Raw genomic sequence first — 26,654 nt, forward strand, 5'->3', positions numbered from 1 at the left:
TAGTCAAACTAAGTCGGGGAGGTATTAATTAGAGGTGTATTTATACTATAGGAGGAAGCTAGGTCAGAAGATTGAGCACGAGCGATCATCCGACATCTTCGAGGTGAGTCTTCTCACTATGCCTTACCCGATGGGGTAATTATGTGTGACCAGAAGGTCTTATGTGTATGATGAAAATGTGATGTATGTTGTATATGTTATATGTTATGATATGAGTATGATGATATGGACCGGAAGGTCAACAGAGCATGGACCGGAAGGTCAACAAAGTTATGGGATGGAAATCCCCTGAGACACATGGATCGGAAGATCCCATAGAGCTATGACCTGGAAAGGCGTATGTGTTGTACGTGGTATTTTAGGGAACTCACTAAGCATTATTGCTTACCATTTGCGTGTTATGAGTTTTAGGTACCGGTGATGATCGCGGGAAGGCGCCAACATGATCAGCACACACTTATGGTGGAGATGTTTTGAGATTCTGGGGATTTTGATTTGCACTTATGCTATGTAAAAACAATTGATACACGTTTTTGAGAATTGTGATTGGAGTATTTTTATTAATTTAAAATGAAAAATTGTTTTGAAATTTCACGGTGTTACACAATTGAACATAGATGAACATAAAAAAACTTAAACGAACAACATAAACGAACGTTCACAAATGTAAATGAACGAACGAGACCATTGTTCATGTTCGTTCGTTTAACTAAATGAATGAGAATTTGTGTTCATGTTCATTTATTTATTAAATAAACGAACATAAAAGAACTTCCCGATGAATAGTTCACGAACATTCAGTTCGTTTACAACCATAGTTATAATTATATGCCTTTATTTTAGATTATACATTGAAGCCGATATAATTTATGCACTTATAAAGGTATTATTAGTGATAGCGTGCCCCTAGGCATGCCAGAAATGCCAATTGGATGAGCAACATAATCAAGCCCGTCAACCTCCTTTGCTAAGCCAACATTCGTTCCGTCCTTAGATTAAGTTACCTCTTAGTAATCAGAATATGACGTGGAACCCTTGGTGGAAAGTCAGCAAGCGACAAACCATCACTGCTAACTTCAGTACAGGTGCACGCACCAGTACCATGGTTAAGTAAATCATGGATTAGGCAGGGGACAAATGTACGATCTACCAATCAACGCCTCTGTCTAGGGTGTGACACTCCTGTCCCACGAAACTGATACGTACTTAGTGTAATATCCAGTATGCTTGAATCATTAGAGATTGAATATGTATTTGAAAATAGCATTTGTGTACGAATATTTTTATTGTGAGATCAAGAGAAGGTAGTGATAATGATTTTTAGAACCTTGTGAAAATGAGAGTTCAATTGTTCTGTGAAAAGCAAGCATGCAAGGACGATTAAAGTATGTTTATATGCTTTATTTATTTGAAGCATTTACATATAAGGAAGGATTTTCGAAAAAACCAACAATATATTTTATGAAAAATTAAAACAAATAAAGCTTGCGATTCTAGAAAATTTTACTCAAATGAGATCAGTGATCCATAACCACATATTATCTACTCCTAAACTAACATTTAATTCCACATATGTCTACAACGAAACTTGAACCCTCGACCTCAAAGAGAGAGGGCACCACGTGATACCGTTGGGCTAGAAGCCATTGGATAATATTAGTTAAATCTTCAGCGTTTAATATGCATTAATTACTTTCTTAAAATAACTAAAATGATTGGTCCAGAATGAATCGTACATGCACACAATAGATAATAAAAACATTTAAACCTATATATATATATATATATATATATATATATATATATATATATATATATATATATATATATATATATATATATATATATATATATATATATATATATATATAATAACAACAACGTTAAGTACAAAGATATTATTTTATTGACCGACAAATCACATGATTCATGACTAAGAAGTCTTGAGTTCGAGCCTTCTTATAACCATTCTTTCCATTTCTTTTTATAAAACGTGCAAACAAAAATTATACCCAACCAATGTTAACCAAATTAAATGACTGATATGAACATATTGTATAAAAAGTACGTGGGGTACTTACTTAAAAAGATTACCTAGAATAAAGTCGTAAAAAAATACAACTTAATGATTTTCTTGCAAATATTCGCTTTAAAATAAAAAGTTTGAATGAAAATTGTGGGATAATTACGAAAATAAACAAAAAAGATAAAAGTGTTAATAAGTTGCAAAGTTAAGGGTTTTATTGTAAAAATAGAAAACTAAGAAACCACTTCAAAAGCGAAGTGCTGTTATATAATCTCCGTAGATTCGTTTACGCACGACATTGAACACCCTAACACTTCCCATCCATCCCACCACCTGTGTTTGCTATTCGATCCTTCTCTGTGTAAAATCCATCGACACAACACAGGCTGATGCTGGCTTCCCCTTCATCGTATCTGTCGAATTCTTTTTTTCTCTTTGCGCACAATACATCAACAAGTCCACAACACACCGAGTCTTCTTTGACTCTTCCAAGAATCGATTATATCATTCAATTCATCATGCCTAATTTTTATTTTTACAAATCTAATTTATGAATTGTGGCTGTGAATTTGTTTGCACAAGTTTATAGCTACATCATTAACCTAATTTTTGTGAATTTATGATTTTGTTAATTGTTGGAACAGTGGAAGCTTATGTTTTATTTTTTGCTCTGCTAGATATGTAATTGCTAATGTTATATAGTTTTGTGAAAACTTAATTAGTTGGCTAATTGTTGGAATATAGTGAGGGGTTACAGATGATTTATTCCATGTTAATTTGGTCCTGGGTTTTGGCCAGTTGTATTTTGTAGATATAGTTCGTTATCAAAGTTTTCTTATTGCTTGTGGTTGTAGATTACTTGTGGATTCTGGAAAGCATTGGCTGATCATTCCATTCTATTCTATTCCTTTGCAGATATTTTGGAGCCACAAAACAAATTGCATAAGGAAAGATGCAATGGATGTAGAAAGCGATAGACTAAGCAGCTTGCCAGACGATCTTATCCATAAAATAATTTCTTTTATTAGCATCAAAGATGCAATAGCAACCAGTGTTTTGTCATCTAAATGGAGGTCTATCTGGACTTCAATGCCCTATCTGAATTTCGAGAATCTCAATGGTGGGCCCAGCATCTCCAATTTTATTTCTAATGTTTTGTCTCTCACCGTGATAATGAAACATAAGTTTCTTCGGTCAGTCTCGTACTTGGGAAAAGAGTAAGGGATGATGAATCTGTTACAGACATTCTCAATTGTGCATTGTCTCACAATGTCCAACAACTCAGTGTTACGCGTTCGCCTGAGAAAATTGTTGGACGCCCCCTCGTTTACCGATTATCATCTATTGCCACACCAGCGTGGGACCTCCCTGCTTTAACGACTTTGCATCTTCACCATATCCAATTATCTGATGATAATGAGTTTTTCTCCAAATTCACCAATTTGAAGAACCTGTTCTTAAGACGATGCACATTAATGAAGGGAGCAAAAGTTTTGAATATTTGTCTTCCTCGACTTTCTGATCTTACACTTGAATATATACGTATGGATATGGAGTTGAAGGAGTTTGTGAATGTGGTTGCACCTCAACTCAAGAACCTCACTATTAAATGGTGCGCTGGGAAGCATCTGATTTCTGCACCTGGGCTCGCCTCCTTGGTGATAGAAATTTCTCATCCATGGCAGATTTCTACACCAGGCTTCCCTTGTTTGGAGAAGGCTGATCTTTGTATGAACCATCCATTCATTGCAGATGCTCATGAAATAGTTTGTCTGCTTCAACACTTCCGCAGTGCCAAGCTTCTTATACTTAGCTTGGGGATTCTACAGGTATCGTATTGGTCATTCATCTTACCAAGATTTTTAATCTCAACACTTGGTTATGACTTATGAATATTGCATTCATCTATATCTAACTTCCTTTCCTTTTATTTTCTGCAGCGTCTTTTTGAAGAAAGGGAGGTATATCTAGAGTTCTTGCATTTGGCTGCTCCACTTGAACCTATTATATATATATACACACACACACACACATTATTATGAAGATGGCATTGATCTATATGTAATTTTCTTTTATTATATTTTCTGCAGCATCTTTCTTCATCCATGGAACTAATCCCACATCAAATTTGTGCGTTTGCTAACACAAGGATATTAAAGTTTATACCAAAATTACCAGTTAAGGTATACTTGGAAGTGCGGGCACAAGAGAAAGTAACTGAAATAAAAAACTATGATGCTTCTCCATGTGCCATCTTCCCAATGGTCTCACATAAGGTATTTTCACAATGCCAGTTTATTATTTGATATGGTTTCATCATTTTCCTAGTTTATGCAGTAAAGTGTTTTTTTAGACGACATACATAACAATACCAAAACACACAACATTGTAACATTATAACATTTTACCTTACAAAACTTGAAATTTAGTATGATTATGGAATCATATTGCAGGAGACTACAGTTATGGGGGATATGGCATCAGCACAACTATTTGTGAAACACTTGGGGCTGTGGCTAAAGCAGTGTAAAGCAAATACAAATAACAAGGCTCAAATGGATGAACATGGCAAACCACAAGTTAAGAAGCATTGGGTGAGGGAACTGCAATTGAACATTGGGGAAATGGTTGCACTGATTAATCAAAGTAAATCTGTAGCATTTGAGACTTGTCTCATCATGGCACACTCTATGTCAAGCTGTGTTGAAACATCAGAGATTATAGAATGGTTGCAGGAAAGGCGTTCATTGTTTCAGTGTATCGAAGAATTGATGACTCAGCTATCTGCATCAGAGAGGGCTGTGATGCAACCCAATTATTCTAGATTGTGTGAAGATGCTGCCATTCTCACGAATAATATATTGGGATGGATGAAGATCATAAAGGAAACAGTATTTGAATCACATTAAAATACTATTACTTTAATATTCAAATCTAGTGTTTATAGGTGATATAACAACTATATAAAGGGACATATCCCTTTGCAACACCGATCCTTAACCCTACTCAAGAAGAAATTGGATCTTTTCCTCTCCCTCTCTCCATATTTTCAATTATACGGCTTTTCTACAGTTTGGGTATGACATATTAGAGGCTACCATATTATTGGAGCTAGTTTTCCAAGGAGATTTACAAGAGAGTTTCTTGCATCATTTTATTGTTGCAAAAGGTATGATTCTAACCTAGTAAATTTTGATTTTGTAGTTTAGATGTTGTTTCATAAAGTATGTTGCTATACCTAGAGAAAATGTCATAAAGTTCTACGTTGCATACTCCCATAAGTGTTTGTGTAAAATATGTTGTGCAAATCTTTTTGTTCTAACCTAGAAAACTCATCAGAAAGGAGGGGCCCAACTTAACTGTAATGTGCGTGCATCACTATTGAATTATGAACTAGACTTCCGCTGATTTTATGATACTATTATGTTTTGGAAATTATGCTTTTCATTAATTAAACAAAATGAGTTTTCATATTATCTTGAAAACACAGTGTGACATTATATTTTATTCTGAAAAAGAAAAATTATGGTTTGAAAGTTGGGACGTTATAGCTTAAATGTAAATTTCCATGAACGTTCAAATCTTCTAATATTTAATAAAGTTTTAACCATTTTCTATTAGATGTAATATCCTAAATATTCTTTGATTTCAAAACTAATTTCATTGTTGAAATTAGACTTCGACAAAAAGACTGAATCGAGACCGAACCATTCTATAATGAGACCAAAAAAAGGACTACTCCAAGAAACACCATATTGAAAAACTTATAAGCTTAAGGTTGTGCGTTTGGCGCACATAAGCTATCTTAATTTTTGAACATATTGCATTTTAATGTATAAATTGGAATGGTCGAATTTGTTCCAATTCTTATGGGTGTAGGTTATTTGAGCAAAAAAATTGATCCAAATGACTCTTTTTTGGGGGGCATCGCACTTGATAAGTGAAAATCGAACGCGGCAAAAAAAAAAAAAAAAAAACCAAATGCTTAAAAACTAAAGATGAGGAGCCTCGATACAATCAGAAAAATTATGGTTGGCAATGGTGATATTCATGCAATTAGTTTATCACAATTCACCCCCTCCCCCCTCACATTGGAAATCTTTTGCAATGGTGAAAAAATCCCAAAATTATGTACTGATTACTATTTTTGGCTGTGTATTTTGATTCTAATTCCTCTTTATTATGTATTTTGGTTCTAATTCCTCTTTATTATGTATAAATTGGAATGATCGAATTCTAAAATTCAAGTACATCGATTGCAGTCTTTGCTTCTTATTCATTTTTATTATTTGCTTTTGATGCCATATGCCTATTTCCATTTGATTTTCTGATTAGTTATTCCAATTTATAGAGTTCGAAAGAGGAGTTCAAGAATCCAATTGTTGTTCTCATTTTGTTTTCTGAGTTTTGATTAGTGGTGCAGAAAAAGGAGGATGCAGACCACTAAGCTTGAGGTGATTTCCGATTTCTTAGTTTTCGGGTTTTTCTAATTAGTGGCGTGGAAAGATGAACACGAGGACCACCTACTCTTAGGTGTTGTTTGTTTTTTCGAAGCAAAAATCCATAAACTTTGCGGACCACCTCTGCAACCCTCTGCAGTAGAAGTGGTGAACCAAACGGCTGCAGACTGTGATAAGAAGCGTGTTTGTTTTTTTAACATCTGCATGCTGCTGCAGATATTAAAAAATTAGAATAAACTGATTTTTTAATCTGAAAAATAGTTTTTTAATACTGAAAATTTAATAATTTTTGACATTTCGGCAATAATTTATAATATTTCAGCAAAAAATAATGATATTTAAAAAAAATAAAGATATTTTGGTAAAAAATAATGATATTTCATCTACAAATTATTATTATTCAATATAAAAAAAAATTCAACAAGAATAAACAAAAAAAAAATGAAAAAAAATGTGAAATAAGATTTCAACAATATATAATCAATATTTTAGCAAGAAAAAAAAAGAGGTTGAAAGAGGTAGGAAGAGGCAAAACAAGTGTTGCACCAAGAAAAACACGCACAGAGGTTTTTTAATCCGAAGACTTCTGAAAAATAAATAGCTGCGAGATAAAAAATATTGTGCGTGTGCTGTGCCGTGCATCAGTAAGAGGTCTGAAGAGGTTTTTTTTCAAAAAACAAACAGCACCTTAGTCTCTTACTCCTTTACCTGGATGTAATTTAATTTCTTGTAGTGCCAATCAAACGTGTTCACTTTTTGTTGTTTATTTGATGACATATATGTACTATGGGTGTAGCAAATCTCAATATTTCAATATCTCAATTTTCCTTTATAAGTTACAGAGATTAAAGTAAGCCTAAATGCATAGCTGTTGTTCTTTTGATAATAAAAGTTGTACATTTGATTTGACAAACCGTTAATATGTTATCTAAAGTTATTATTGGGGCTGCTTAAAAATTATTCAAGTTTATCTCTAGCTTCTAGAGGCAATAAGAACATTCTTGTAGCAAAACAAGTTTGGTTAATATGATTGGAATCAAGTTGAATTAAAGTCCACACTGTATTCATAATCAAATGAGTTCTTAATAATGTAAATTGTGTTCTAGACCTCATTGTAATCTCCTGTGTTGACTTTTTTGTTTTATTCTATTGAATTCTTCATTGGAAATTATTCAAACCTAGAACGTTTAGAAAACTATGATACATTAGCAACATGCTTTTGGTAATACATGCATTTTTAGCTATTAGAATTGAGTTTATTGTTAAAAGTTATAATGATTTATCTTAGGTTTTGGAGAAGCAAGCACATAAGAAATTCATGATCTAGATAAATATCTACTTATTCCTAAATTTAATCACCTGTTATGACGTTAATTAATACGTATTAGTGGTTGTACTTTTACAAACTTCATAAATAGTCTTCCAATTTTCCATCTAGCATTCCCAGTTCAATAATAATTTGTTTTGTTATGATGTCTTATCCCATCTAAACCTCACTTCAGTTCACTAATATTGTTTTTCAAGAAAATAACCTCAAGTGTTATTAGTTCGGTGTAACTGAAATTTGAAATAACTGGTGTGAATTAACAATAACCAAATCCAATGTTTGTAATTTAGCTTCTCATATTTGTGTGGTAAAAACATATGTTTTTGTAGTTGTGAGACATAAAAATGGGGCGTTATTTTAACTTTTCACCCTGGACATTAAAAAGCATTGGACCACTGGATACAAGTGCATTGTCAAAATGGGTTATTTGTTGAAAGAAACAAAGTGCTTATGAAGATAAAAGAGAATGGCTATTTGCAAAATAGTGTGACATATAATGTTATAGTTCAAAAGGTTTTGAAGCAAAATAATTGTAGAAAAACCGAACTTCTCTTCGAGGAAATGGTTAACTCCTACCACTTTTTTGATGTTACCAAGGTTAATTAATAAGCTAAAAGGCATTAAAAGGGGAGATGATAAGGTGGTATTATTTTGATTGTAATGAGTTGTTAAATTAGTAAATTCCAACATTTTAGGGTTCTTTTTTTAATTAATGCATAATTAATATGTAAAAAAGATTATGTTAGATGCTTTATAATGAAGTGATTTTGCGTTGATTTCTTGTTTTTGTGGTATAAAATAAGATATGAGAATTATCTCCTTCATATTAAAATGTTAGTCTACATATATTCCATTTTCAAATGCCTAATCAACAAAGGTTGATTTTATATGTTATACAACAATATTTAGTAATTGAAAGAAATTAGTGTTCATATTAATTTCATGGTGTATGTAATTTAGAATCTTCCCTATTGTTATAACTTTGGGGCCTTTCTTATATTTTTGCATTTGAGCCTTATATATGTTTGGACCAACTATGCACAAAAATATTTTATAGTAGTTTACAAGCTAATTTTTGATAAAAACTATTTGAGATTATTTATTGATATAACGCCAAACTCAGCATAAATATGAAAGTAAAATGTGATATTTTAATAAAGAAAGATATATATATATATATATATATATATATATATATATATATATATATATATATATATATATATATATATATATATATATATATACTAGTTTATAACTCGTGGGAATCACGATTATAAAATTAATTAAACTTTTATAGTAAAAATTCAAAATTATTAATCAATTATTTTAAATAAATTATTAATTTAAAAGATATTTTTTTAGTTGTGCGAAATTATAATCGTTGATTCAAATAAATATGTAAAATTAATTTTTAATATATATTAGACATTTTTTATTTGTGAATTAATGAAAACATTAATATAAAATTTAAATTTTAAAATAGAGAATAAATACATTGACAAATAGGATCACAGTAATGAGGAGATCTAAAAAATTTAAAATGAAGAACTAATATATTGACAAGTGGCAACACATTAATTAAGATGTCTAATATGATGACACATGGCAAAATAACTACTCTTTTATTAGGATATATATATATATATATATATATATATATATATATATATATATATATATATATATATATATATAGGCAAGAAAGCCCTTATATTTGCAATTTTTAATGGTTTTATCCTTTTTGCTTTGTTCAGTTTTACCTAAAAACTTTCATTTAACTTTCTAGCTTTACTAAAGTAAAACTTGCAATAAAGTGCTTAACTTTATAATTTTTTATGATTTTATCTTAAGTACGTTTTTTAAAATTTTACTCCATAAATTTTATGAAATTTGTTCATTTCACTCGTTTTACTTGTTTTCCCTGTTAACGATTTTTTTTTGGTTGGTGTGCCACATAAGCGACCTATAATTAGAAATAAAAGAATAATGAGGCGGTAACGAAGGATGGGTCGGTACCAGTGTTATTGATGGCGATAGCGAGGTCATAGCGACAACCTACCTATAAGCTATGTCGCGATAGCGATGAAATAGCGATGGCTATTTCATTTTTAGAGAATACCTATTAAAAAATTTATACTACTTTTACTTCACCTAATTAGCAATTATAAATAATAAATAAGCTAAAAACCCCAAGACTATTAACTCAAATAAGTTCTAAAACATGCATACTACCAAAAAAGACTATTAATCTTTGATTGCAAGAGAAACCGCAGGAAGAAGGGAAGGAGCTGGCAATAGTTGAAGAAGCAGAAGGGAGGCTGGGTCGAGAGAAGAGCGTATGAACCTTCTTTGACTTAGTCAACTAAAAAAAACCCTAAAACGGGTCTATAGATACCGTATTAAAAAAAATCAAGAACGTCGCTACGTCGCTATGAAGTCGCTATTGAGCCCATAGCGACCCTTGAACGCCTCGCCTCGCAAAACGCAATAGCGGTCGCTATGCTCGCTATTGATATCACTGGTCGGTACTCCACATGAGATATATGTTGGCCGAGGCCATCAATAGGAATAGTCAGCAGAAAATCTTATGCATGAGGTGCTCGAAGACACTCAAAAACTGTTTTCTGTCTAACAGTCATTTCGAAGTCGACTTCCATATCTTTGACGATTTTGCTAAAAAGGGCACACACCAATGTTTTTCGGGATTTAGGGGGGGTGTCCTTATTAGTGAAACTGCTACAATCGAATCCCATAATCGTATCTCGAAGACAAGTCAAAGCACATAGGTAATCAGAGACCATACCACATATGCCACTGTCACGTAAGATGTGGTCTTGTAATGTCCAAGATTGGGCCCTCGAGACTACAAATTCGTAAGAGGAAACCTCGTATGCTGAGTACAAACCCAAACCACCGAATCGAATAGGTAAGGAAGTCAAGCGCCATTGGATGTCCCAAAAAAAGGGGCCTCCACATACCACCATATCCTCGACAGAACCACACAATCCTTTGTCAAAGAACAAAGTTGCATCTTCTACGTGCACCGGTTGGCATGTCCTTAAACCAAAGAAAAGTTTTGCAATGCCCATACATGATCGAAGCAAAAGGAGCTCACTCTGCGGGTCACATAGTTGTGGAAGAAGACCCATCAAATCAACATCATTGACCGCTCTCTTCATGGCCATCCCGCTAATAAAGTAATAAAGCCCGCGTCTTTGCTACCCCCCCCCCCCCCCCCAAGGAGCTTCACCCCCAAAGACGGTCTCCTTATATCTGATGGGAATAAATCAGCATGAAGCTTCCTACCATCACAGGAGGATCAAAAAAATCTCTGTTTTCTTAATGTTCATCTCAAGACCCAACCTGAACCATTCACCCGAATAATGTTCAACACTTTAGCCACCACCTCTGAATCCCCATTGACCATGGGGTGTTGGGGGGGGGGGGGGGGCAAAGTGGACAGCTGCACAGGGCCCAAGTTTTTTATTATGTATATATATATTTAAAAATAAAAAACTTATAATAATGATAGGGGCCACTTTTCTCTGACTCGTCCTGAGCATTTGAGGATATTTACATCCTCAGGATCGGCCTCAGGATCGGCCCTGCCAATGACAATCCTATCATCTAGATACCAAACATGGAGAAGGAGCTTGCAATTGTCTCTAATCTTGTGCACAAGCGGATGCAAAACGAGGGCAAAAAGAAGAGGGCCCAAAGGTTCGCCTTGTTGTACCCTAGTGGCAGACCATATATGTTGGTCTCCTATATAAAGTCTCGCTAATAAACACATGTATCTTGAAACTAGTTACATTCAAACATTTTCAAGTACAATGTCACGAGTTAGTCCGATGTGTGGATGTTCATGACATAAACGACATTCTTTGGCTTAATCTTGTTCAACTCGATCCATACGTATATAATTACACTAGAAATGAACAAGAATTAGGCCAATGAACCATAACTGAAATAAATTTAGATTACATCCATCATTCCTTGAGATTAATCAGACTATATACCAAGTTAACAGTTTTATTTCCTTTCACTTTTGTTGGAAAATTAATTTTACTAATTGCCAAAAATGGATTTTCTCCATTTTTAGCACGAATTTCGAACTTTCAATGTAATAAAAAAAGGACAAATGATTATGTGTTTGTGTTCTCTTCCGTGATACCTTCGTTTTGATATATCACACGTTCAAAACAGATTAGAAATGAATGAGAAATTACTTATCAAAGTATGGTAATTGGAAGAGAAAAATAAGTGGGTTAAATGGTTTTAACTCATCCCATATTGATGGGAGTATGAAAAGGAAATGGGTATATAATTACAAAGAGTAGCTATCTTCGTAAGATTTATTAGAACCAATATTCTTTTTGCGCGCGCACGCAAGCAGTGCAAATGCGAACCAATTTGGCTTCAGGCACTGAACTTGTGTGCGAGCGTGCATCCTGTGGGTCCGGATGCACCACCAGTCGACCAGAAAAGTTCAAGGACCTTTTTGTAATTATTTCTTTTCAGTTAGTAGTTACAAAAACAAATTAAAAGCTATTAATCATAGATTTCAGTTTTGATTTCTTGATTAATTGTCTTATTTAATTATGACGGTTACAATTTCGTTTTAATTACATCAATTATATTGGGTAGTATAAATACAACGCCTATGTGACTGATTAGACACCGAATGAAACGGAATAATACTCTTCCTCTCTTAGGTTTCTGCTTCATCTTTTATCTCTTGCTACAACCAAGATATAATCCGGCCAATTGAGGGTTCGAACAATCTAGAATAATTGCTTTCTACTGTTGTATCCAGGGAACATACACCCATATAAGACAAATTTGTTTTAAGAAAATTATATTAAACACAGGCCTCAGTCAACAATTTTAGGATTTTGTTCTTTCGTATAGTTTTTAGGTTATATTTTCCTAACACACTTTACATGGAAACATTGGCGGACCTTTGTAATGCCCGAGGGGTCCACTACTCCGATTCAGCCCCTTAGTGTATTTTTATTTTTTATTTATTTTTTTCTATTAGGTGCAACGCCTGAGAAATATAACTGTCAGCACTAGTCAAATGTTCTATGTCCGCCGCTGCATGAAAGAGCATTAATTTATAGTAGTTGACATGAATAAAAATCTAATCAAACTATGTACCAAGTTAACATTGGTGGACCTATGTAGTGCCCGAGGGGTTTTGAGTCACTACTCTGATTCAGCCCCGTAGTGTATTTATTTTTTATTTTTTCTATTAGGTGCAAAGCTTTCGAAATATGAGTGCCACTATTAATTTTTGGTGCCACCACTAATCAAATGTTTTATGTCCGTCGCTCCTAATGAATCGAGTATGAAGGGGTGAAACGGTTCGGGGTTTTGGTCGGTTCCCATTCACCAACCTAAAATAAAAATTTGTTTCACACGGAGAACAAGTACACTATTAAAAAAAACATATGACATGTAAATCAAGAAAATGAAGTAGCCATTGAAATCTCACGTGAATAATCTCAAAAAAAAAAAAAAATTACAAAAATGTGGCTGTGCTGGGTTTCAAGCGCAGGTCTCCACGGCCACAACGTGGACTTCTTACTACTAAACTACAGGCACTTGATGTTTCTTTTTATCTATAACGTTACTAAAAGAGCACAACAAACTTATTCCTCTGTTAAAACGATGGGATACAAGTATAACCTACGGCTACAAGCTTCAGACTCATTGCAAAGAAGGAAACTAGGATACATTGATGGGTTTTGTTTTCTTGAAATTATAATGTTTGAAACAATTTTATGAAAAAAATAATGACATTTTCATTATGTATCATTTCGATTTTTTTCTTTATAAACACATGAACAATTTATTTTAGAGAAATTGAGTAAATTAAGCATTTTTTAATATTATTTTAATAATATTTACCTTTTTTTTAAATGACCATTCAGTGCGGAAAGGGTTATTCCGGACCTTATTTTGTATTGGGTAATGGATCCGATTCGGTAATGTGGTTCCCCTTATAAATACTATTTTAACCCGTTACGGACATCATTTCAAACTCTGTCATTTTGGATTACCCTACATACAACATTTCAGACTTCAAACCGAAGGCCAGCGACGAGTCAGGGGACGAAGGCGGAAACGTTGAGTCCATGGACCGACGACAGTAATACCGAGTCCTTAGTTGGGTGTTGTTTAGGATGTGTTCCTAAATAGGCACAAGTTGTATGATTTTGATGTTTATGCTATATGAATGCTTGTATGTTTGATAATGGCATGATATGTAGGAGTAGGATGTAGTACTTCTATTGTTACGTAGTGTTGGAATTCACTAAGCTTCATACTTACCCTTTCCCTCTTAAAATTATTATTTCAGGATTTGCAGGTTCTAGTAAAGGGAATAACATGGCTTGACTATACAAATGTCGCAACTTGATGATTATTTATAACTATGAAACTGTATAAACTTTGTTTCCGCTGTTTTGAATGACAGTTTATGAAACATAATAGAGTTCATTATTATGGATGTTTTTAGTTAAACTTAATGGTTTTAGTCAAGTAATGAAACCTTTGGGGTGTTATTTTAAATAAATGAGTTTTTAAAAAGTTCAAAATTTATTGTAATTTTTGGAACATTACAAGGCTTCTTTAGAGTAATTTTTGAATGACCACCTTCGCGAGGATAGATTAATTGGTGCATCAAAATAACTTTGGAAGTCTATATATCCATATGATATGTATGAACTTTCATCCAAAGCAAACATCTATGTGTGACCCTTATCCTATTAGAAGTCAAATTAATCTTATCGTTGGAAGTAGGATTGCAAGTTTTCATTAGATCTAGTAGAAGCACTAGCGATTCCCTAAATATGGTGTGTGATAGACACACACAAGTTATATGCAGTTGTTTTCAAAATTAACTGAATGTCGGTCTTAGTTTGGAAATATCTTTCTATAATAAGATTTGTGACTATAGTGTTGGAATCATAGTTTATAATGGATAGACATTAGCAAAAAAGTCCGCACCCGTCAATAAACAAACATTGGAAAATTTGAAATTGATTCAAGATACATAATTCAACTTTGAATTCTTACAAATGTAACATGACGTAAGAATACTCTATCTAATGAGGTACATGGATCACTAGAATTTAATCTGATATAGTCAACCACAAATGACATGATACGTACTTAGTGTAATATCCGGTATGCTTGAATCATTAGAGATTGAATATGGATTTGGAATCAATATTTGTGTATGAATATTTTATTGTGAGATCAAGAGAAGGTAGTGATAATAGAGCAAACTATTAGTGTTGTCAAGAAGAATTTTGATGATTTTAGTTAGGATGTGTCTTTCAATAGATATGAAACACTAGACATGCTGAAATCACTCTTAAAAAGAGCAACATAACCCATCTAACAGAAGATGTCTAGAAATAACTCACTCGTTTTATGATTTTTAGAACCTTGTGAAAATGAGAGTTCAATTGTTCTATGAAAAGCAAGCATTCAAGGACGATTAAAGTATGTTTATATGCATGCATGTATTTCTTTGAAGCAGTTACATATAAGGAAGTATTTTCAAAAAAACCAACAATATATTCTATGTGTGACATTTATGATAAATTAAAACAAATAAAGCTTGCGATTCCAGAAAATTTTACTCAAATGAGATCAGTGATCCATGAACATGCCTTTTATTTATTTATTTTTTCTATTTTTATAGTATGAGAATGCTAATGGCACTTGAAGTAGTTAATTATATAGTGTATTAATGAAAAAAAATATAACTAAAGTAGAATTATATATATATATATATATATATATATATATATATATATATATATATATATATATAAAATAAAGTTAAATACAAAGATATTAAATCACATGAATCATGACTGAGAGGTCTCGAGTTCAAGCCTCCTTATCACCATTCTCTCCGTTTCTTTTTATAAAACGTGCTAACAAAAATAATGTCCAACCAATGTAAATGAGACTAAACGACTGAAATGAACAAATTGTATAAAAACTACGTGGTATTTAAAAAAAATACCTAGAGTAAAGTCTGTAAAAAAATACAACTTAATGATTTTTGATATGTGCATATGTAGCCCTTTATTTAATATTAATTTTTATCATTTATTAGCTATTTATTTGCATATTATGGACAAAAGATACTTAAAAGTGTGTGAATTGTGTTTTCAGTCCAAAAAGAATGCTTGGGAGCAAAAGAAGCAAGAGTACTCATTGTGAGTGATTTTGTTAATCTAAGCTTGTTAAAGAACCTTATATGACTATGATTAGCGAATGTGAAACTAGAATTAATAGGAAAATAGGTAAATTTCCGTGGAGCTTGTGTGATGACCATCAACAAGAGGTTAACTAAAGGGCCAATTTAGTTGACCATTACAAGTCTTAATTAACCCGAATAAATAACTTAGGAAATTAAAGTAATTAGACAACTGACCACTGTTTGAGTTAGTTTGTTTTCTAAGGATTAATGTAGCGAATGTGAACCTAATCACTTGAATCGGTAGCCAATAGAACAACTAATCCATTGCATTATTACCATAAAATCAACCATAGGATCAATTGAGTTGAACCTAAACAGAAGTTTCCTTCATTATTGAATTTAGTCGAATATTTGCTTTCCTAGTTTCTAGTTAATTAGTTTAATTATTAGTTAGTAAGTTTCTAGTCTTGCAAAACTAGAGAAAACCATCTCTTTTATTATTTGTTAGTTACTATTAAATAATTTTAATAATTAGTTTAAATTGTCGTTCCCTGAGTTCGATACCCTGCTTACTAAAATTATACCACCAATAGATAGGTTCACTGCCTTTTATGTGATTAATTTACATTTTATAAGTAGGATTAAAACTAGTTCGTTTCACACATCAATTTTCTTGCAAATATTCATTCTAAAAAAAATCTAGAAAATGATGGTAAAAGATGGTAAAATAAAAAGTTTGAATGAAAATTGTGGGATAATTACGAAAATAAACAAAAAAGATAAAAGTGTTAATAAGTTGCAAAGTTAAGGGTTTTATTGTAAAAATAGAAAACTAAGAAACCACTTCAAAAGCGAAGTGTCTCCGTAGATTCGTTTACGCACAACACTGAACACCCTAACACTTCCCATCCATCCCACCACCTGTGTTTGCTATTCGATCTTTCTCTGTGTAAAATCCATCGACACAACACAGGCTAATGCTGGCTTCCCCTTCATCGTATCTGTCGAATTCTTTTCTTCTCTTTGCGCACAGATACATCCACAACACGGGTCTTCTTTGACTCTGTCTTCTAAGAATCGATTGTATCATATAATCCATCATTCTCTTGTGAGTATAAAATTTTCCACCCTTATTTTTATTTTTACAAATCTAATTTATGAACTGTGGCTGTCAATTTGTTTGCACAAGTTTATAGCTACATCATTAACCTAATTTTTGTGAATTTATGATTTTATTAATTGTTGGAACAGTAGAAACTTGTGTTTTCTTTGCTCTGCTAGATATGTAATTGGTAATGTTATATAGTTTTGTGAAAATTTAATTAGTTGGCTAATTGTTGGAATATAGTGAGGGGTTACAGACGATTTAATCCATGTTAATTTGGTCTTGGGTTTTGGCCAATTAAGCAACGGTTGTATTTTGTAGATATAGTTGGTTATGAGAGTTTTCTTGTTGCTTGTGGTTGTAGATTACTTTGTGGATTCTGGAAAGCATTGGATGATCGTTCCATTCTATTATATTCCATTGCAGGGATTTTGGAGCCACAAAACAAACTGCATAAGGATATGGTTGGATCTGCTAGGATGAAAGATGCAATGGATGTAGAAAGCGATAGACTAAGCAGCTTGCCAGACGATGTTATCCATAAAATAATTTCTTTTATTAGCATCAAAGATGCAATAGCAACCAGTGTTTTGTCATCTAAATGGAGGTCTATCTGGACTTCAATGCCCTATCTGACTTTCGAAAATCTCAATGGTGGGCCCAGCATCTCCAATTTTATTTCTAATGTTTTGTCTCACCGTGATAACGAAACACAAGTTTCTTCGGTCAGTCTCGTACTTGGGAAAAGAGTCAAGGATGATGAATCTGTTACAATAATTCTCAACTGCGCATTGTCTCACAATGTCCAACAACTCAGTGTTACGCGCTCGCCTGAGAAAATTGTTGGACGCCCCCTCGTTTACCGATTATCATCTATTGCCACACCAGCGTGGGACCTCCCAGCTTTAACGACATTGCATCTTCATCATATCCAATTGTCTGATGATAATGATTTTTTCTCCAAATTCACTAATTTGAAGAACCTCTCCTTAAGACGGTGCACATTAATGAAGGGAGCAAAAGTTTTGAATATTTGTCTTCCTCGACTTTCTGATCTTACACTTGAACATATGCTTATAGATATGGAATTGGAGGAGTATGTGAATGTGGTTGCACCACAACTCAAGAACCTCACTATTAAATGGTGTGAAGGGAAGCATCTGATTTCTACACCTGGGGTTGCCTCCTTGGTGATAGAAGGTTCTCATCCATGGCAGATTTGTACACCAGGCTTCCCTTATTTGGAGAAGGCTGACCTCTGTATGTACTATCCATCCGATGCAGATGCTCATGAAATAGTTTGTCTGCTTCAACACTTCCGCAGTGCCAAGCTTCTTATACTTAGCTTGGGGATTCTACAGGTATCGTATTGGTCATTCATCTTACCAAGATTTTTAATCTCAACACTTGGTTATGACTTATGAATATTGCATTCATCTATATCTAACTTCCTTTCCTTTTATTTTCTGCAGTGTCTTTTTGAAGAAAGGGAGGTATATATCTCGAGTTCTTGCATTTGGCTGCTCCACTTGAAGATTACATAACCATGCATAGTTATATAGTTTATGTTTTGTGTGTATACAATTTATTTTATCAAAAAACGGTTGGGAATGTGAGAATAAATCTCAACCACTAAATATATTTTATCGAAAAAACCTAAATAGACGTTCATACCGATATAGTTATTTTTTAATATAATATACGGATATTTTAATTTTTTACATCAATTCTTGTCGTGCGTATTATTTGCATGTGAGTAAACCATGTATCTAGTTTTATTCATATTTGTTATTCACATGTGAATAAGGAATAAGTTGTAACAAAAATCACGTGCATTTTTTATTCAAATGTGAATAATACACAGGAAGAGAGCTGAAGTATGATAAAATTATTTTTACAGAAAATCTATATATATACACACACACACATGATCATGAAGATTGACTTGATCTACTTTTCTTTTATTATATTTTTTGCAGCATCTTTCTTCATCCATGGAACTAATCCCACATCAAACTTGTGCGTTTGCTAACGCAAGGATATTAAAGTTTATACCAAAATTACCAGTTAAGGTATACTTGGAAGTGCGGGCAGAAGAGAAAGTAACTGAAATAAAAAACTACGATACTTCTCCAGGTGCCATCTTCCCAATGGTATCACATAAGGTATTTTCACAATGCCAGTATATTATTGATATTTTTTCATCATTTTCCTAGTTTATGCAGTAAAGTGTTTTTTTGGACGACATACATAACAATACCAAAACACACAACATTATAACATTGTAACATTATGAAACTTGAAATTTAGATGATTATGGAAACACTGCAGGAGATTAAAGTTATGGGGGATATGGCATCAGCACAAGTATTTGTGAAAAACTTGAGACTGTTTCTTAAAGAATGTAAAGCAAATACAAATAACAAGGCTCAAATGGATGAACATGGCAAACCACAGGTTGAGAAGCCCTGGGCATGGGAATTTCAGTTGAACCTTGGGGAAATGATGGCACTGATTAAGCAAAGCAAATCTGTAGCATTGGAGACTTGTCTCATCATGGCAAAGTTTAGGCCAAGCAGTAGTGAAAGATTACAGATTATTGAATGGTTGCAGGAAATGCGTTCATTGTTTCAGTGCATTGAAGGATTGATGACACAGCTGTCTGCATCCAAGAAGGATGTGATGCAACCGATTTTTTCTAGATTGTGTGAAGATGCTACCATTCTCACTAATAGTATATTGGGATGGATGAAGACCAGACAGGAAACTCAAGACATCAATGTGCTTATTATTTAGTATTTATTGTTGTTTTGGTATTGTTCTATTTCTGCTAAGTTAAGACTCCTGGATGATTATTTTAACCTATTTTGGTAGATGTTATTATCAACAACTTTAATTGAAGAGTAAATTACAGATTTGGACCATGTGGCTTTTTCCAATCTGCACATTTGGTTCAACTTTTGAATAATTGATGAATGGTCCCTATGGTTTCAAAATCTTGTACTAGAGGTCCATGAGGGGCAGTTACCCTCTAAGAAGCTATTGTTATGTATATGTGAAATGATGAAAATACCTCTGTTTTTTTCTTCATTTTTCCCATTGAACTTGAGGAACAACTTATGTCATTTACTTGAAAAGAAGAAACTAAGGATGAATTTGATGGGCTTTCTATATTCTCTTTCCTTGAAATTGTACATGTTTGAAACACTTTTATGATAAAATTCTGATTTTTTTTATCGAATTGATAAATAAAATAAAAATAAAAATAAAGATAAATAATGAGATGCTACTTACGAGTTCAATTATGTATTGTTTTTATATTTTTCTCTTTTCTCGTAGACACACCAATTGCTTAATTAACTAATTTAAGTTAAAAACTAAAAGAGTCCACTCCTTAGTAACTCACGATCATGGATATTCCATACTAAGGAGTGGACTCAATGATCGTGAGTTACTAAGGAGTCCACTCCTTCGTAACGGCGACGTCGCGCCTCACGCCATGGCGTGCCTTGGCGCCCGCCATGACGCGCCTTTTAGAACACTGATGTATTTTAAACATCTTGTTGACTTATGTAGGGTTGGTATGAGACAGATTGTGAGTGCATCAGTTTGTAGCTTGTATTGATTTTGTGCTTTTTCATCCAATCTCTATTATTGTGCTTATTGATGTTGCATATATCATCTCTATTTTCACATCAGTTTGCAAAGAAAGAAAGTGATGGAATGTAGAGAGAATTCAAGTAAATTCAGAAAATTCGAACCATTAATGGAGTTCTACTAGTCTCTGGATGTTGAATCAAGGTTTGATTATGATTCTAACAAAAATTCAATATCTATGAGCTTGATTCACCATTTGGCTGAGTTTTGGGTTTCCAAACCCTAGGTAATGAGGGAAATCCGAAATTGACTCATGATCTATGATTTGTTGGAGTAAATTGACTTTGATTTGAAGTTCCTAGCTTCAGATTAAGTAATGAACTCATTATCATGAGCTATAAAATTCAATAGAGGATTTATGATTAATTATTGCTAGGTAATGATATGTTTGTGAGTTGAATCTCATGAATAGGTTGATTTAGGTCTAATTTTAATAAAACCCCAAATTAAATTGTGATATTAGCTCATTACATCTACTGGAACTATTATGATTGAGCAATCAAGTGAAGGTCAATGTGCACAGGTGAATATGGAACTCATGGAGTTTTAACTTGGTTTAAGTTTTTGCTGTGTTTGGCTACCAAATGGAGAGGAGGAATCATTACATGCTATCAATGAATTAGAAATATTCAAAATAGGATATACAAAAGTTGTGGAACTTCTTCGGCTCATGTGAAACTTCCTCAAACTGTAACAACCTAAAATCATATATTGGTTAGTCATTGTTAAATTAATCAATAATAATGTAAAGAAATTATACTAACAATTAAGACAAATTACCTTATCTAGACCTCATCAGCTTCAGACTTTGGTATGAGATCCTCCAAGATCATCTATTAAATAAGACACAAATGTTAGTCAAAATATAATAGACATAAAACCAAGATTAAAGTGAAGTTTACCATAGACATCAAAGTCTCTTTTTCTTCTATCAATAGACCAATCATCTTCTCATGCCCTTTTGATGCAGCAATATGCTGTTTATGTGTATTGATGCATAAATTTAGTGTTAGCTTAAGCAAACCTAGACATAACTTATATGTTCTAAAACATAGAAAGGCACTATTTAAACAAGCACTTTTGAAATAAATTAGTCCTTAGTTCAAGTTCAACAAGCTTTTTTTTAAACCTAATGAAACTATTTTGTGAACATCATGTATGAATAGCATGTTTTGTGACTATTATCATACAACACAAAATTGTGCAGTGCATTTGGCAAAATCAGACTGGATTGAAATCAATGGAACAAAAAATAAAAAAAAATTTCCTACCAAAATAAGTGAAAATTGAGATCAACTTACCAATGACGTCTTTCAATAATAATCTTTTATGTTCATCTCAGTTTCTGCAAGGATAGACTTGTCATCAAAATAAGCCAAGAGGTTGACCTTTGCAGCACGCTCACGACTTGTTTCCGTCATCTGATACAACATACATGTTAGAAATGTAAAAGAATTAGCAATAGAGTTTGTTTGCTAAACTATTTATGTAGAAGCACATTTTTTACCTTGGACAGGTTTTCTAATACTATTTTTTCTGAATTAACACTAGTTGATGATATTGGCTGTTTTAAATTCAATGTGGTTGAAACAGTTCACACATTTCAAATACTTAAATCTTGTTCCATCAAAGGGCAATGTTCTTTACTATGGTTGACATTGTTGATTAAGCAACATTCATATGTTTCTAAACCTTATTCCAACTCCATTCTCTCTGTATGTCCTAAAGTTATTGGATGTGAAATGTAATAGAGTCAAAAGTTTAAATGTGTAACTCTAGGAAGTTAACTTGGTGTGGCTTAATCACTTTCATCAACAAACTTCATTAGTGATTGTATATGTTTGAGTAACTTTTAATCAAAGTGGTTGACCCTAACTCATATCTAATTTCTGATGCAGATTGAATCGATTGTGGATTCTTGTATTCTAGTTATAAATGTGTCAGATTTGTTATCAATATTGATAACCCCAATAGAATTTGCCTTCATCGAGGTGTTACCTAAAAAAAATAATTATCTGGAGATAAATGAGGGATTTTTTCCCTTGATATGGTGTAATTCTTGGAAGCCTAAAGTAATCATCATGACATGTCTCATTGTACAATGTTGAGACTAGTCCATTTTACTATATAATCGAATAATCTATTCTTATAAAATTATTGTTTTAACTTATTTTAATCTAATTTATTGTGAATAATTACAGGCTCACACTTTCTTATTATTTGCCAAATCTCATTGCATGTCTTCCATGAGTTTACCTCTACCAAATATATATGCTCCATGACTTGATGAAAAGTTGATAGTATTTCTGTTTCCTTTTTTGTTGAATAACATAACACCAAATTTAGTGTTATACTATTTGTTAATACAAAATATAGTGTTATAGTTTCATTAGGTACAAAACGGTTCTTCTATTTTGAATTTATACATTTGTAGCTTATCAAAAGTTTTTATAGTATAAAACACAATACATATTTACATAAAACACATAATTGACATATATTTCAATTGAGTAATATATATATATATATATATATATATATATATATATATATATATAATACTTTTCTCAAAATATAACCTGTAAATTTGTTCTAATAAACTTTATATAAGTCAAAGTTAGTATAAAACAAATAAATATAAGTTGTTGCAAAGATTTAGTGTTTTTACTTTATAGTATGTTTTATGCTATTTTTATCAATTTGGTGTAGAAGATAGTTTTCAGGGTTGGAGATTATTAAATGTAAACCAAAACAGTGATTCTTAAACAAATTTTTCTTATGTTCACTTTATATAGATTGTTACTAAGAAGAATGTGTGCATGTCAAAATTCAGGCACTTTGTGAAAAAGAAATATGGATGTGGATCCTTCTATTAAGGATGCTACGTTTAGAAAGAGTGCAACTTTTTTTATAGAGACCGTGACATTATTGTTAGGTTTATATCCACACAAGCTATAAAGATTTGGGTTGTAAAATTCATTGTGTTTTCACTTGGGTGGTTATGCATTCTTTTATTAAGCTATTTTTATGCTCCCTCGAAATGAAGGAAAGACGTGGTTAGGGAGTTTAGCATTGGGGGGTTTAGCTACTCTAAACTTAGAGATGTCGGATTCTTGAGCCTTTATCTTACATGCTTGTATTTCTCTACGATAACTATAACAACAATCGCTAAGTTCAAAACAAAACTAAAATATTTTGCTTATTTGACCTAAGGTTATATGCAAATAAATTGAATAATAATATTGACTTTTTGCATTTTTCTAATAATGTGAATGTGGATTTCTTTTCAGATTATGGAGGCATTCATCCCACAAGTGAGATGGATATACTAATTACAAAAAATGCAAATATTTTAGTTTTATTATTCAATTTATTTGCATATAACCTTAGGTCAAATAAGCAAAATATTTTATTTTTATTTTGAACTTACCGATTGTGGTTGTAGTTATTGTACACAAATACAAACATGTGAGATAAAGCCTCAAGAATCCGACATCTCTGAATTTGGAGTAGCTAACCCCCCCCCACTGAAACTCCCTAACCTCGTCTTTCTTTCATTTTCACGGAGCATAAAAATAGCCGAATAGAAGAATGCACAACCATCCAAGTGAAACACAATGAGTTTTATAACTCAAATCTTTATAGCTTGTGTGGATATAAATTCAACCGTAATGTTATTGGTCTCTATAAAAAATGCACTCTTTCCAAACATAGCATCCTTAATAGAAGGATCCACCTCAATACTTCTTTTCCACCAAGTGCCTAAATTTTGACATGCACACTTTCTTCTTAGTAAACAATCTATATAAAGTGAACATAAGAAAAAATTGTTTAAGAATCACTATTTTGGTTTGGTGTATTAGGTTTACATTTAATAATCTAACCTTAAAAACTATCTTCTACAACAAATTGATAAAAATAGTGTAAAACATAATATAAAGTATAAACACTAAATCTTTGCAACAACTTATATTTATTTGTTTTATACTGACTTTGACTTATATAAGTTTATTACAACAGATTTACAGATTATATTATGAGAAAAATATTATATATATATATATATATATATATATATATATATATATATATATATATATATATATATATAAATTTATTACTCAATTGCAATATATGTCAATTATGTGTTTTATACTATAAAAACTTTTAATAAGCTACAAATGTATAAATTCAAAGTAGAAGAACCATTTTGTGCTAATGAAACTATAACAATATATTTTGTGTTAACGAATAGTATAACACTAAATTTGGTGTTATGTTATTCAACAAAAAAAAACAGAAATACTATCAACTTTTCATCAAGTAATTGAGCATACATACCTGGAAGAGGTCAACACATGGAAGACATGCAATGAGAATGAGATTTGGCAGATAATAAAAGAGTGTGAGCCTGTAACTATTCACAATAAATTAGATTAAAATAAGTTAAAACAATAATTTTATAAGACTAGATTATTCGGTTATATAACAAAATGGACTAACCTCAACATTGTACCATGAGACATGTCATGATGATTACTATAGACTTCCAAGAATTACAACACCATATCAAGGAAAAAAATCCCTCAGCTATCTCCAGATAATGAATTTTTTTAGATAACATCTCGATGAAGGCAAATTCTATTGGGGTTATCAATATTGATAACAAATCTGTCACATTTATTACCAGAATCCAAGAATCCACGGTCCATTCAATCTGCATCAGAAATTAGATACGAGTTAGGGGTCTACCACTTTGATTAAAAATTATTCAAACATATAGAATCACTAATGAAGTTTGTTGATGAAAGTGATTAAGCCACACCAAGTTAACTTCCTAGAGTTAGATATTTAAACTTTTGACTCTATACATTTCACATCCAACAGCTTTAGCACATACAGAGAGAATGGAGGTGGAATAAGATTTAGAAACATATGAATGTTGCTTAGTCAACAATGTCAACCACATTGAATTTAAAACAGCCAATATCATCAACTAGAGTTAATTTAGAAAAAAGAGCGTGTCCTCTTTTGTTCAATCAACCACTTTGCTCAAAATTATAACCTATTTCCACACCCTTACTGAGAACTTTTCAAAAACAGTTAATAACATAGGCATAAAAGATTACTATATCGATTCCAAATAAAAAAAAAAAAGTAAAGAAAATGCACATCAAAAGAGGGTTTATGGAATTAGTGGGGGTCGAGAGGAAAAAAAGGGTTATTGTTAGTGTTGAATGTTAATATTCATTGTTTCCATCTTTACTTCTTCACTAATCAGTAATGTGATGAAAAAAATCGAATACCGAAATCCAGTCTAAAAACTTACCTAGGGTGAAATTTTGTAATGAAGAATGAGAATCAGAGGCTGAGAGTTGTTAGCTTCCTATCCAAGTGTCGACGTCGTTGTTGAATGCTGATGAGAAACAGGTGTGGTTCGGAGGAGGATCAACGAAGATTTATCAACGGAACAGTGAAGAGAAGAGTGAAGAGTGCGAGAGTCAAATAAGGTAAATATCAGGATAATTTCTACAAACCTCTAGAAAAATCTCACCATGGAAATTTTTTTAATAAATTCTTAAATTTAACTTTTTGAACAAAATTTAACTTTTAACTTTTCCAAAAAAAAAAATCTAAAACACAGACTAGTTTATTTATTTTAATAATTCTTGACCTCATCAAGTCATAGAATTTTTTTTGATAAATTCTTAAATTTAACTTTTTAAACAAAATTTAATTTTTAACTTTTTTAAAAAAAAAAAAAAATTTTAAAACAGACTAATTTATTATTAATTTTAACAATTCTTGACCTGTTCAGAAAGTCATAAGACCAAATTGTTAGTTTTTCA

At 32.2% G+C, this 26,654-nt stretch overlaps 2 protein-coding genes and 1 long non-coding RNA gene across 8 annotated transcripts; 2 read left to right on the forward strand and 1 right to left on the reverse strand.

Moving 5' to 3' along the window:
- Nucleotides 1–2,292: 2,292 nt before the first annotated feature.
- Nucleotides 2,293–6,305, forward strand: LOC145092912 (F-box/FBD/LRR-repeat protein At2g04230-like). The gene is given in 5 exon segments (XM_079030908.1): nt 2,293–3,184; nt 3,187–3,855; nt 3,967–3,987; nt 4,117–4,302; nt 4,480–6,305. Coding segments are annotated over 5 exon segments (1,533 nt in total). The 5' UTR covers nt 2,293–2,983; the 3' UTR covers nt 4,936–6,305.
- Nucleotides 6,306–16,899: 10,594 nt separating this feature from the next.
- On the forward strand, nt 16,900–20,072 carry LOC145092913 (F-box/LRR-repeat protein At5g02910-like). 3 transcript variants are annotated; one of them, XM_079030910.1, is made up of 5 exons: nt 16,900–17,151; nt 17,513–18,509; nt 18,621–18,641; nt 19,128–19,313; nt 19,459–20,072. In XM_079030910.1, exons 2-5 carry the CDS (start codon nt 17,610–17,612, stop codon nt 19,942–19,944), a joined length of 1,593 nt encoding a protein of 530 aa, XP_078887036.1. In that variant the 5' UTR covers nt 16,900–17,151; nt 17,513–17,609; the 3' UTR covers nt 19,945–20,072. The 3 variants fall into 3 exon arrangements, with proteins under 3 accessions (XP_078887036.1, XP_078887035.1, XP_078887037.1); XM_079030909.1 differs by having other exon boundaries at nt 17,575–18,509; XM_079030911.1 differs by having other exon boundaries at nt 16,902–17,151; nt 17,575–18,509; nt 19,480–20,072.
- A 1,261-nt stretch (nt 20,073–21,333) lies between these two features.
- On the reverse strand, nt 21,334–26,333 carry LOC145092915 (uncharacterized). Of its 4 annotated transcripts, none has more exons than XR_013702683.1 (7): nt 26,135–26,333; nt 25,309–25,522; nt 25,147–25,216; nt 22,107–22,226; nt 21,708–21,782; nt 21,586–21,638; nt 21,334–21,503 (listed from the first exon to the last, which is right to left on the reverse strand). It is a non-coding gene; the product is annotated as an uncharacterized LOC145092915 (long non-coding RNA). The 4 variants fall into 4 exon arrangements; XR_013702682.1 differs by having other exon boundaries at nt 25,147–25,222; nt 26,135–26,332; XR_013702684.1 differs by lacking the exon at nt 25,147–25,216 and having other exon boundaries at nt 25,493–25,522; nt 26,135–26,328.
- Nucleotides 26,334–26,654: the final 321 nt, after the last annotated feature.

The sequence above is a fragment of the Lactuca serriola genome, chromosome 3, assembly GCF_051521515.1.
Source record: "Lactuca serriola cultivar US96UC23 chromosome 3, Lser_US96UC23_V15, whole genome shotgun sequence".
Lineage (NCBI taxonomy): Eukaryota > Viridiplantae > Streptophyta > Magnoliopsida > Asterales > Asteraceae > Lactuca > Lactuca serriola.

Excerpts from the sequence above, each read along its gene's own strand:
- LOC145092913 (XM_079030910.1), top strand. The coding sequence starts at position 17,610 with ATGGTTGGATCTGCTAGGATGAAAGATGCAATGGATGTAGAAAGCGAT. Across the intron at positions 18,510-18,620 it reads TTAGCTTGGGGATTCTACAG|TGTCTTTTTGAAGAAAGGGA; the intron begins GTATCGTATTGG and ends TATTTTCTGCAG. Across the intron at positions 18,642-19,127 it reads GTCTTTTTGAAGAAAGGGAG|CATCTTTCTTCATCCATGGA; the intron begins GTATATATCTCG and ends TATTTTTTGCAG.